This window comes from Rhodnius prolixus, unplaced genomic scaffold, assembly GCF_049639745.1.
Source record: "Rhodnius prolixus isolate KJV_2025 unplaced genomic scaffold, Rpr scaffold_6, whole genome shotgun sequence".
In the NCBI taxonomy this organism is placed as follows: Eukaryota; Metazoa; Arthropoda; class Insecta; order Hemiptera; family Reduviidae; genus Rhodnius; species Rhodnius prolixus.
Window position 1 is genome coordinate 42,349,339 of NW_027411634.1, and position 13,582 is coordinate 42,362,920.

Genomic DNA, 13,582 nt, shown 5'->3' on the forward strand with positions numbered 1-13,582 from the left:
ATTTCTACAAAGCTTAGTCCGATTTTGATAAAATTTAGCTCAAATAAAGTGGTTAAAGCTCCTCTACGTGGCTGTGAAGTGCCATCATGCTCTTACACCTACTAAGAGGAAGTACTGCAATCGTTAAAATTATCAATGAGTGAACCGATTTACATCAATGAATTGTCGTTCGATTCAAAATCTTTGCCTTTTAGGGAGAAGTTCTGTAATCGCAGTTTATTTTTCTTGCTCCTCTTAAAAGGAAGTACTGAAATCGCAGTTTAATTTTGCTATTTACGTACAAATACCTTCCTATTTTATTCAAAACGCTTTCTCAAAAAAATGGTTATTGAGGATGGTTTGGGGACCGCAACTATAATCATTCTTTAAAAAGATCTCTCCAGTGGTAGTTACGGTTCCGATTTAACACCTTATCAGGTTATAATGATAGAATAGCTTATTCCAAATTTTAAAAAATCTGTAAAGCAGACGTAACTTTGCAAATAGACAAAAAGGAAAATCTATCCAAAAGATACAAAAATCTCCTTAACAAAAACTTACAGTTTTAAAAGTTAAGTATAAGGGTTGATTAAACGCCAAAAGGTACACAAATCAGCAGTTCCCAACATTTCATTAATACTTCATTGATATAATTTAAGTAATTTTACTGCATTAACTTTTCCTTCACATTTTTTAGAATTTATTAGATGTCACAGACCCTTATGCTGGCCAGTTCATTCATAATATTTTTTTATTATAATTATGATAAAATGAGTGATGAATTATTCTGAGTAGTCACATATACATGCATGTTAAAGTAGAAAAAAACAAAGTTAGAGTCGGCCACTTTTTAAATTTCAATCACGGAGGATTCAAAACAATATTTCAGTCTTAAATTCGTCTTACCGAAATATTCGTGAGCACAAATAACATACATTTAATAACAAGTAGATTATTCAACAATATTTACTCATTTCTCAATTGTAATTTAATTTAGTCCCCCTAATTTTACTTATGGTAAAATACTGGAATAATTAGCTGTCCTAAAAATATGCATATCTTTATTTTCTTTATTTTATATTACATATATATAACATTGTGGGAAGAACACCTAGATTGAGAATGTAATTGAAGAAAACTATATTATTTGCGATAAAGCCAGATTATTTATTACTTATTATTACAAACGTTTGACTACAACATAAAATAACAATTACTTTAATCGAAGAATGAACTTAAACCAATGATTTTTATTTAAAAATAAAAATAAATGCATAAAATCATTGATGTAAAAAAAGTTTATGAATTTTTTAGCCTCCTATTTTTTTTATATTTTTTATAACGTTTTCTTTTTCACCTGTGATTAATAGTTTGATTATTATAGATAAATAGATATTACAGTCAATCTAAGTTAAATGGTGTGCTACTTGAACAAATATTTTGTAGATAAAAATGGCCAGCATAAGGGTCTGTGACATCTAATAAATTCTAAAAAATGTGAAGGAAAAGTTAATGCAGCAAAATTACTTTTATATCAACTAAGCATGAATGAAATGTTGGGTACTAGCTGATTTGTGTACCTTTTGGCGTTTAATCAACCCTTATACTTAACATTTTAAACTGTAAGTTTTTGTTAAGGATTAACGATGGTAACTGACGATAATAAGTGTTCTAATGCTTGTTTTTGTGAGGTCTAAGCTTTGTATTAATTGATAATCTCATGAGTTTTATCATACCAAAATTACCAAATATTATTTTTCAATAATTAAAGAGAGGCACTAGTTTTTCTTTACGATCACCAGGATCGCTTTTGTCTTCGATATTTTCTAATTATTCGTATAATACGATATTTTGGTTTCTTAAACACTTCTTGAAGATTTTATAACAGAGTTTAAAGTTTCAGAGAGGTTTTGGCAGCTGTGATAGCCGTTTTCTTCAACAGTAACATTTTATTGTACTTAGTATAATGGTGATTACATATTAATACATATTTATGATTAAAGATAATTTAATTATATAAATTACAGAAACATGAAGTCTCGTGAGTTAGCAGTGAAATAGTTATCACAATCAATATCAGGAACTAGATGAACTAGAAAAATGCAGGCTAGATATCATTTGCTAATTACTAGATTAATAGCAGCTCTCATCATTTTTGGAATTTCTCCAGCACCACCAGTACAGGCACTTCTCCAGCACTGGCCAAATTAGTGATACATATTTAATTCCGAACTTAACTATATAAATACTTAATTACACTTGTAGATTACATGGAAAAAAGGGGGTTAAGTCCAATTATGACGAAAATGAGTTTTTGGCATCATTATGTAGTTCATCCACAAACTTTCAGATAGGTTAACTTAGTTGAATGTAATGCTTTTAGTCTCAGAGTTATAGCCAGACGAATGCATATGGTATACAGTAAGAAAACGGGTGAAGTCCCATCCAAAACACGGACAGAAAGAGTGAAGTCCCATCCAAAACACGGACAGAAAGAGTGAAGTCCCATCCAAAACACGGACAGAAAGAGTGAAGTCCCATCCAAAACACGGACAGAAAGAGTGAAGTCCTGCAGGTGTGCATTTCTAAGCTGTATTAATTTTTTTGTCTGGTTTTATGAAAGTTATTTATGAGAGGTATATATTATAATTTAGATTAAGTTCATTCAAAATAAAAGCAGAAAATTTGTAAACAAAATTATTATTTTCTGAAACGCTAATTATTCATGAACTTATGACTAATTTTAGATAGATGACTAGACTCACTAGATGAATAGAATTTTGTCGTGGGAGTTGCATGGAGTTTATATAGTGAAATATGATCTCTAAATTACATTGTATTCTATTTTCACAATCTGATTCGAGGGTTATACTAAGAAACTGGACAAATAGACACAGAGGCCCCCCAATTTTTAAAAATATTTGTTTGATACTTTTAAGGAATATTAAAGAATGGTCCATTCAATGCACTGTATTGTATTACGAAAGCATATTTCAATAAACACTGAAACTGCAAACGTTTCAAACTTTAAAGTTGCTCTCCAGAAAAATCTATAAACTGGACTTTTAAAACCCTTTCTTCCCGTGTAGTCTTCATTTAATTACACATTTGAATTCCCCATCAGTCCACCACCAATTTCTTCAACGATCCAGGAACGCCAAAGTATGGATTGGTTGGATCTTCCAGAACGATTCGTCTGGATTCATCGCATTGTTCAGACAGTTCGTTCAGGTACCATTGTCTTCGTTTCAACTCTTCGTCACGCCAATTCTCTGAAAACATAAATTATAATAGAGCTTTTAAGTATTTTAGCGTACCTGGACATCCTAGGTCCAGCAAACTGCTCGTCGATTGAAGTCTATGAAATCCTTCCAAAGTGAATTTTGGAATTCTAATAATCCGTTTTTGTTGGTTCGGTATGTACAATAGTTTCTTTCAGAACACATTTACGATATTTCTGCCGACTTATTGCATTTCTAACTGGTTTAGCCTTCTTGATAAGAAGTTTTAATTAACTGGTTCGAGACCCAACTAAAAACTTCTTATATCTTTCTTCATTGCCCCCCTTGAAAACAGAAGTTCCCGATAATTTTAATTTAAGACCCTCAGTTGATAGTGATTGTCGTTACTGATCTGCCCATGTTAGAGTAGTGATTTACAATAATGCTAAGACTTACTGTCCACCTCGCCTACATTAAAGTGGCCTCCGTAGTCACTTGGCAACGTTGCTTTATCAAAGTCTTCAATCACCTCTTCGATTCCATTTTCTGTAATCAACAACTGGAAAGAGAATTAAAAAAAAAAAAAAAATTTAAAAGCTGTTCAAGTGATTTCTTCCAGAAGACATGTGCACTCTAGTACAAAATAAAACACCTACTCTTTCTTTGATTTTCTTCGTCAAGAATGGTACGACCGCATGGTTCATGAATGTGGCGATGAAAGGCGGAGCATTGATGAAGACCACTTTGCAGAACCGAATTGGCAGCACTTCCTGCTCAAAAGCGTACAGTTTATACAAAAGCGTATTATTGTCAATCTGTGGTTGGTGATTACAAAGCGACCTTAAGGTCAAGCGGAGAGATATTTTCGAATAAGTGAGTGAGGCTACGAGGTTCGACAAGAATGTGAGAGAAATAAGAACCAGCTTCCAGTCAGATTGGATTAGGGTTAAGTACGGAAATATGTAGTGGCATAGCTTCACTTTGGGCTAAGGCTGATCATACCCTTTCGCTTGTTTTAGTCGGTTATAACTCCTACAGTACAGCGGACAATAGCCCCTAACGTTCAAGAAATATACAAAAGGATGGCGCTTAACGACCCTCTTCTTCCTGCGCAATTCTCTACTCCTATTTGGATTACTGTTTGATAGTATTGCGGGACTGATCATTAACCTTTAGGCTAAAAGGAATCAGGCAGGAACTCAAGAAGTTCCTTGTCTCCTTTAGTAGGATGCGTTGAGATGGTCAGTCTACTGCCCTGACGAGGAATGAGGATGATCCTAAGGAGTACTGGAGCACAGCAATACCTAACGATGTTTAGAACCCTGCTGTGGAGGTTCCTTTTGTGGTGGAAGGGACTTATTAGGGAAGAGTGTGCAATTGTGAGAGCATTTTTACTTCCGATCAATTCAATAACAATGCTTTTATTTTTAAAAGGAATTAAAAACTCTAATTATAGAAAGAAATTCTTTTTGTATCACATTCAAGAAATTAGAAATATTATCAAGACAGTATAAACAAACTGGCAACGAAAAATAAGGAACTAACTGTTATTACTGTTCATTATTTTTGGTGACTGATTCACTGCTTCAATAGGATGGTACCATAAATGCCAATTTCAGTCATGATATACGTATTTTTATTATGCCGAGCTTTCGACCTAGGGACTAGGTCATCTTCAGAGCTGTGGAACATGTTTACAGTGTGTTAACAATAATTATATTAAAAAGAATATGTATAATGTAACGTAATTTACAAAATTGTAAATTGTTATATTGTCAATTATGTAAATAATTTAGTTTATAATCATTCGACCTAGTCCGTAGGTTGAAAGCTCGGCGTAATAAAAAAAAATACAAAATATGCCTGAACGATGTTTCACGGTAATCATTACGGCTATTTAGACCAGTGCTAAATGTTACAATTAAGGTAGAACTTTTTCTTAAACTCTCAGTACCAAGTAGTCTGAAAACACTTTCAGCACTAATCTACTCCGATTGGTAACCGTGAAATAACCTCATAATAAAAAACGAAAAAAGAAATGTTTTAATTAGGTTATAAAATAACAATTTATCTATTTCATTTTTAATCTCCGCAACATGGCAACTTGAAATTGAGCAGTCTGTTATTATGACTGGATTATCACTAGATATTTATTTTTATCGTAAAACGCTCGCCTGAATTTTATTTGGGCGCAAGAATTCCTTTCACTTCTGAAAGAATGACAAAGCAACTCGATTGTGTCAGGATCACTATTTTCGCTCATGCAAAGCCCACAACGCCCCCACCTTAAGAGCTGGGTCGAAGTGGGCGTTCAGAAATTTGGTGCAATTTTTAAAAGCAAACATGGCGACCGAAAAAATTATATCTGGTAAATGAAAGTATTTTCTCATGTAAATAATTGAATGTGTTTCTCGAAAGTCTACAAAAAATAATAATAAAATGAAAAATTACTTATCCCTTTTGTTACTACAATCACTGAATAACGTACTTTGATAGTTAATAATACACACGTGGCCTAAGTTTTCGCTTTTCACCATTGCGATTTTGTAAAATTGCATTCCACTCTTCATCGGAACTAGATAAAGAACTTTCTAAAGCATTATTAATAAATATCCAACTGTTGCCACAAAAGACATTTTAATTTTATTTGAACGTAAATTTTATAAATACTCCATTAAAATGTAATATAAAAAATTGAATTATATATATTCTTTTAATATAAGTCAACTTTACCAATAATTAATAAAGTTTATTATAACTGCTTATAAACGGGGTTAAAATTAAAAAATAACCTCTCCAAGCTTCTAACTTATTTTCGAGGCCGCCATATGTAATGTTTACATGAACGGTTAAAACGCCCACAGTCCATTCCACTTGGGTTTTCGATCGCAACGCTCGCAAGCAAGTGGAACGGGCAAAATCGCGGTCGTGAGCGTGGTCGTTGTGGTCGCTTAGTGGAAAGTACCCCTAAACCACAGCTATCTCTTCGGGGAACCCCAAAGGGGGCATCTATTCATTTTGGTGGATCGTCTTTCAGTTAAAATAGTACATGAATCATCTAAATGAACATCAGTTTGGATCCGGTAAACCGTATCCGTTCGAACAGATCGTGTTACTCACCAACAGGTAGTAAATGAAGTCTTTTAGCAGTAACGGCTTCACCTTAATGATGTGGTGTTGGACGGTAGTTCGTTCAAAGTCGCCCAGTAAGTACACCTGGGCACTGTAGCCAACCTCTCGCAACCACAGTTCGGATACGTTCAAGAAAAGTCTCAGGTAATATTGGAAATCGAATTCCTCTTGATCAGCATCTCTGACTCGGCAATAGACAAACAGCGAAGATCTACCCTTGGTCATGATACGGAACGGTGTGAAATATCTACGAGCAGATCAAGAATTAATGAAACATAAGTTTACAAGCAGATGTTTTTTTTTTCTTGAAACTTTAAAAAAAAAATGTAATATTTATCCTTGTTCGCTATATAAAAAAAGGAGGCGTGACGTCACAGATCCCTTGTAGAACTTTTTGAGGAGAAGGAAAGGATATGGCCAACATATCCTTTCAAGTTCAATAGTTACCCTTTGTTGACGGCTAGAAAATCACAGCAAACTAATCAGTTCGGTCTGAAAATCCAGTAGGCTGAAATTCTAACAGCTCAGAACTCACTACATTTGGTTAGTTACTTCACTTTCATAAGTATTATACAGGTAATCCCCCGTTTGGACAACTGCTTAACTATATCAACGCCCTCCCACCCTACGAACTTAGCTTAAATTAAGTTTTTAATGAAAAAATGTGTCAAATAAAAGTGTAAGACCGAACCACGCGGTGTGCGGAGCGTATCTACACAGGATCAACAAAAGGTCCTCTCCTCTTTGCGTAGATTGCAATGAGGAGGAGGATTTCAAACATATAATAATGGATATGTCCACGTTATGTGGTAGTTAAGGAAACGAATGTTTGACGACTTATACAGGTATTTAGATGCACCATTTCGCTACGAAGATATAATATTCTCCACCAACATCTATGTGCTTAAGTCTATAGCAGAGCTAGCAATGAAATATGAATGTATTTAAAAGTTATAGAATGAATGTAAGAAAATGATTAGAGAAGGATTACCTGATTTTAATTTCGGTTAAGCTATAAGGATGGCAGGAATATAGAGTACTGATCCATCCATTAGTTGTAAGTTTGTATGTAAATAGTTGTATAAGTGTGTGAGGGATGAATGTGTGAAGCGAATGTATTTATGAGTAAGAATGGAGAGTGAGTGATATTCTAGTGATAAGCACCTAGACGATGCTGGCTGAATGGCGGAAGCCAATGCCAAAAAAATAAAAAAAAAATAAAAGTGTAAGACCCATATACGAAAGAGATTAGATGAGTGGATGAAGTCTAGACTTCCATCCCGAGCTCGCTTCTAGATTGTTCTTCCTAGGAGTCTCTCACAGCTCAATATTCGGGGAAGAAGAATTGTCAGTAACAAGAGAAGACTGTTCAGAGGCCGGCAATGCAGATGATGTTTAACCTCCTATCACCCATCACCTCAGATGGTAGGACAGTAAAAAGTCAAAACAATATCACTGAGCCTTGGACTGGAGCAATCGATTACTGGTACGCTACAAAAAAAATCGATTTAATAGAATGACCCATATTTGTACTTTCTGGTCGGCCCTGATATAACGGCCATATGGCCTGCTTTCTGAGGCCAGTTGAACATTGACAAGATTCTATTATTTCCTCTCATCTAGCAATTACAAGAGATAACTAGCAGAGTTTTGTTTCCTTTTCTTTTTTTATTTATAGATATTCTAAAAAAACTGCTCCAAGGATTTTATTTACGCTTGCTTATTCATTGGACACGATTTTTTTCATCCTTGAAGCGTTTCTATCAACTACTTACCGTTCGATGTTATTGTCACTGAATGCAGCAAAAATAACACTGAGAGATTTTTGTTTTGTTTTTTGGAAGAAATGGCATCAATTTTTGGCACTGTCCACGATAACTCCAATACTTATGCTAAATTTAGCGTCATAGGTTTGGAATAAACCTGATCATCAACCACAAAAATGGCCAATAGATAAGACGGAACTCTTTCGAAATACTACAATAATCGGATCACGGATTTCTTTGGCCCACTAATAAAGTATAACCTACCCGCTTAACTGCAAGGTTAAAAAGGTTACAAAAATTTTTTAGTTGAAATATTTTTTCAGAAAATTCGTGGGAAGGGGATGACAAGCTTCCGTCTAAAGGGCAAGATCGATCGATTCAATATTATTGTAGAAATTCAAATTAAAAGGAATCAAACGGAAATTGTATGAAGGTTTCCTTCTATAACTTTCTCTTATATTTCTGCCAGAAAGCTGCACAATGATTTGGCAACGAATATTCTCTTTAGGACAGTTCCTGCATCAACTAAAGATAATGTACGGCATTACATATTTGTGAGAATTAAATAGGTTTCGAAACTAGGAGTTTGAAAAAACTACAGAATTGTGGTTTCAGAGCGTCCTCGTAAGATTATCTGTCTGAGAAAGAGGACCCTATGTAAATATTAAATCCAGCAACCTCCATCAGAATTAAGAAAATTTAGACACTTACACTAATTCTCTTATCTTTACATATCCAGAATCCAAGGGGTCTCTACTGTCGAACAGCGCACTGTGACTCCTATACGTGTAGTATGCGTCCAATTTCCTCTTAGTCTTCTCCAGACTTCCTTTGCATCCAGTAAGATAGGTTTTCAGGAAGGAGTCATTCTCTGGAATAAAGCACAGTAACAATGAGTAAGTCCGGTGCGGTGGGCGGTTATCAGATGGTAAGATTTGACTACCTTTCAGTCGGCAAGCGGGCAGGTGATGCTGCAGTTTCAGCCATTCCTTGATCTGCTCCAGATCTGAATCCAGCTGATTCCGCGTGTAACCAACCTCCTTCAACACTACGTCTTTCTGCTCTTCCGTGAGCTGAATCATTGATAATTGTTACACTTTTCTACTTTCGTTTAAAATATTAAAACTATTTTGTCTTGGTTTCGACCTTAATGGAATTGAGTTCGAACAACTCCAGATAAGTTTTTTTTTTGTTGTAAAAATATATTAAAGTCTCTCAGAAACTAAGGAATCAGACCCAATTCGAAATAGTTTTTACTAGTTGTTACCATCAGAAAATATAAATTTAATTTTCTACAAACTTTAAAAAAACAAAAAAAAATATCTCGAACTTGATACGAATTACTTTAAATATGGGAAATAACAGATTGTTTACATCTTAAATAAGTTCAGGTCTTCTCCCCACTCCTCAACGCAATTCCCACTTTTTAGATAGATGTAAACAGTATCGCCACTTTTTCTATAAACTAACTCGAGCCCCTCCCTTGCAATTCTTTTTTCTTTTTTACTTTTTTTAAATTCGATAAGTAAATAATTAATTAGAAAAAAAATAGTGATGAATACTAACAAAATATTTTATAGAATTTAATTTAACACCAAATCAGTCTTCAAATTGATTTGTTCATTTTTTGTTACCTATAAGTTTCGATTTCGATTTGAGCTCTTCACCTGAAATTAAACTAAGTTTATCTGATGACAAGTATTTATTTAAAATTAAGGTGAAAACTCTTCTACTTTCTCTTATAACAGTTCTGGAGGTTCTGAATCTATCGTAGAAAATGATCTACGATAAAAGTTTTGGATTTAAGTTTGTATAATGTAGTTTTGCAACGAAGTTTTGATGAAGTTTATAGGGGTATTGTACCTTCAACTAAATCTCAAAAAATGGACAAATAGTTGACGGAAAACTACTTCACTTTGAGGAATTTCCATCAAACCAAGAATTTAAGCACCCTTTTTTTATAATGTGATAAGACCCTGTTTAACAGTGAACTGGTCTTTTAGAAGAAAATCTTTCCATCTCTGTGGTACTTCCACTAGTTCAGGGGTCGGCAACCTATATTAAGTAGGGAGCCATTTTTCCTTAAATAATTTTAAAAAAATCTTAAAATCTCAAGGAGGATGGTGTAAACAAACTCTGTAGGTCATTTGCATACACTAATTATTACTTTATGATATTCAATAACATTTAAATGTTTTATATATTCATTTTCACATATTGCAAAGTAAATAAACAAATAAATAATAACAAAACCTGTGTTTGAATGAAGAGGCGACAGTCTTATATAATTAACGTACTTTGTTTTAATATAATTCTATTCAATTTCAAACTTATCAAATTTAAAATCATTTTTGAAAAAATATCTTTAATAAATGAACTTTTCATTTGTTTCAATAAAATTAAAATATACAATATATTTTGGATAGGCTGAAAAGCCACACAATTTGGATAAAAGAGTCGCATGCGGCTCGCGAGCCGCGGGTTGCCGACCTCTGCACTAGAGCGAATTTGATCGCTATGCTACAGTCATCGAAAACAAACATTCAGCTTCCAGCCATTCCAGACGAAAATATAAAGAATAAAATCATATTTGAGAAATACTATCACCAAGTTCGAATTTTTGCTCCATCTGATGCGAACATACGACCTTCTCTTTTGCTTCCTTTAAGTTGGAGAACGTAATGGTAGAATGCGTAAACTTTTGAAGAGAATCCGTTGAGATTCGTCTTCATGAAATACTCAAAAGCCTGAAAAATTAGTTCAGTTAAGTGCCGTTTCCAGGTACAGCGTTAACTGTGATTAAAAATATTTTATTTGTATTTTCAATGAGTTATCCTGACCAGATGTAGCCCAGTTTTCCTAGCTGAGGGAACCTTAAAAATGAATATTTCAAGTGAAAATTCAAAATCATAAATCTGGGCAAAACTGTAGGAGATACTAAAAACTGATTCTCATTTAGGAGCTTTGAACAACCAGCTGATCGAAAAAGCACTTTACAGAATCGATTTTTGCCATAAAATAATCGTTAGATTTTCTTTAAGCTTGGTATATACTTCCAAAAAAAATTGTATTATAGCACCTTTCGGGGAAGGCAGCGTTTCTTGTTTCTAACGTGCCATTTCAGTACAACGTACTTCCTAGTCTAATACTTTTGGAATCCAATATCTAAACAATCTAAATTTTTTAGAAAGAGCTATCAATTTTTAATCAATCTGAATAAATTTTGTAGTGTTTAGCTAATTTTGTCGCGTAAATTCTGCGTTTCAAAAATGTTTTAATGAAATTGAGAAAAATAGAGTCATTTGAGTTATCCCGACAGCTTTTTATTAGGGGCGCGTCAACATCTGAGGTTAATGTCGCACGGAGATTTCTTTTTACTCATTACAGACTACCATGTCGATCCCCGACTGTGAGTTGTATGAAGTTCCTAGGGGCGAACTCTCTGAACTGATACCCTCCCTCCAGTAAAACTTTTATTTTATTTGTTCGTTAGAGAATAGGCTTAAGACGAACACTTCTGGCGTTGGTTCATTATACTTACGGTGACCATTATTTTTGTATCAATAAACAGGACAAGGAGCAAAAAAAAAACTATAAAAAATATTAATACGTTTATCAACACGAGATCTGTTATTATAAAACAATGGCCATAGGTTAGTTTAGTTATTAGTTTTTACATGACGTTTAGCGATCGATGTTTACACTGGTCGACTAGTCTACTCTATCGGTAAAACAGGTTGTGTTTTACGCTAAAGGTTCGTCCAAAGTTAATGTACACAGAAAATGTTTTTCTACACGATTATTTGCGAACTTAATTATTATACATTTATACTATATTTTAACATTCAAAAATTAAATTTGAGTATAATTTAAATTTCATTGAAAAACAGTACAAATAAATGAAAAACAGGACATTTATGCTAAAAAAAAAAGAAAAAGGACAGCGTCTTAAAAAACAGTACTGTCCTGCCAAAGTGCCACCAACGTAGATGTATGTACATATGTGTGTCTAAATTTGGACTTCAAAATTTCCTTAGAACGGCCATGTTCGTGTTTTTGCTTGATTAAAACTTCATAGACCAAGGTTAGATGTTTTTTGATAATTGCTTCAATTATTTTTTTTAAATTTATATTACCAGATCAATTAAAAAGAAAGAAATTTGGATTTGTTTTCCCGCTTATTTTATTAATAACATAACCTTGCACTATTTTAGAGCGCCCTAGGGTTACATATAATGCTCTTCTATCCACAATTAGCTGGGTAATTAGTTATTCAGATCTCCTGATAGTTTACTGGCCTTTTGATAATCAATTTGTCTAACCTATTTAGTTGGAATTATTTTTGACGTATCTCGTTAATTGCTTTCTGGTGTGCATAGAATCTGGCGTATTGACAATATTTACAAGTGATGTATTGCCAGCTGGTCTCTGTTTCAACATTTTTATGATTTGCGGTACTTAAATAAAGTGTGATAGAATTGAATTACTAGTTTTATTAACTGACTTCTTTGTCTAATCAAAACTGTGATTTAAAAAAAAAAAATTCACTTGTTTACTTCGTCTCGTAATGTTTATTTTGAGGTTACTTTAGTCCTAAAAAGAGGAATGGCCAAACTCAAAAAACAAACCTTGTTCACACCCCTCAATCGTATAGGCTTTTGTACAAAATGAATCAATCGGAAGAGTCCTTCAATGACTCAATTTTTTTAAAAAAATAATTTTCTTGCAAATGACCCTTTTTTAAATTTATGTGCACTTCTGGTCGAATAAAAGTTAAACAACTTTGGCTTCAAACATTTTCCTGGCATAATTCGATTAAGGACACTGATGGCTAAAGGTCTCTTGCTTGATCTTATAGACGTACAGTGAATCGCTGAGTGTAAGTCCAGTCTTACCAGGTGAGTTCTTCACATATTTACGAATAATTACTGGTTAATTACACAAGGAAAACATGCAACAGTTTAAATCACGTCAATGAAAACCAAAGCGGAGGCTAATTAGGTAGTTTTGCTAAAAATACTTCATTGAAGTTTGACTCGTGAATGTTTTACTTTATTTTGACGTCATTTATCCTAGCTTCTATTGTTATCTTCCGGCCTGCTGTAATAATTATTATGTATTTCTTAGTTATTTATTTTTTGATTTATTCTTCTGTGAGGGTCATTCACAACGTTCTAAGAGGATGAATACTTTTCCTCCTGCTAGAATTCTGACCTCAACAATACTACTCTCGTTCGAGACCTTAAAGTAAATTCTTCCCATAATAAATTTTACCATAAATACCATAACAATTTGATTTGCAAAAACTAAGAACAATTTTCTCGACAGTAGTCTCAGGTAAATCCTCTTACTTTAGAGTACTCTCAGGTGATGTATCAATTCACCCTGATTTTCTGGGGAAGTTCTAGTAAGAACGGCGGGAGGTTTACAGAGCTGGAAGGTTATTCTAGAGCCAATCGTCCCTTCAATACTCTTTCTTTACAT

The 13,582-nt window shown here is 33.7% G+C and overlaps 1 protein-coding gene across 1 annotated transcript; it reads right to left on the reverse strand.

Moving 5' to 3' along the window:
- Nucleotides 1–1,908: 1,908 nt before the first annotated feature.
- LOC141460330 (alpha-tocopherol transfer protein-like) lies at nucleotides 1,909–9,506 on the reverse strand. The gene is made up of 6 exons (XM_074140235.1): nucleotides 9,042–9,506; nucleotides 8,810–8,969; nucleotides 6,321–6,579; nucleotides 3,857–3,970; nucleotides 3,657–3,759; nucleotides 1,909–3,251 (listed from the first exon to the last, which is right to left on the reverse strand). The coding sequence occupies exons 1-6, from the start codon at nucleotides 9,178–9,180 to the stop codon at nucleotides 3,100–3,102; spliced, it is 927 nt and encodes a 308-aa protein (XP_073996336.1). The 5' UTR covers nucleotides 9,181–9,506; the 3' UTR covers nucleotides 1,909–3,099.
- Nucleotides 9,507–13,582: the final 4,076 nt, after the last annotated feature.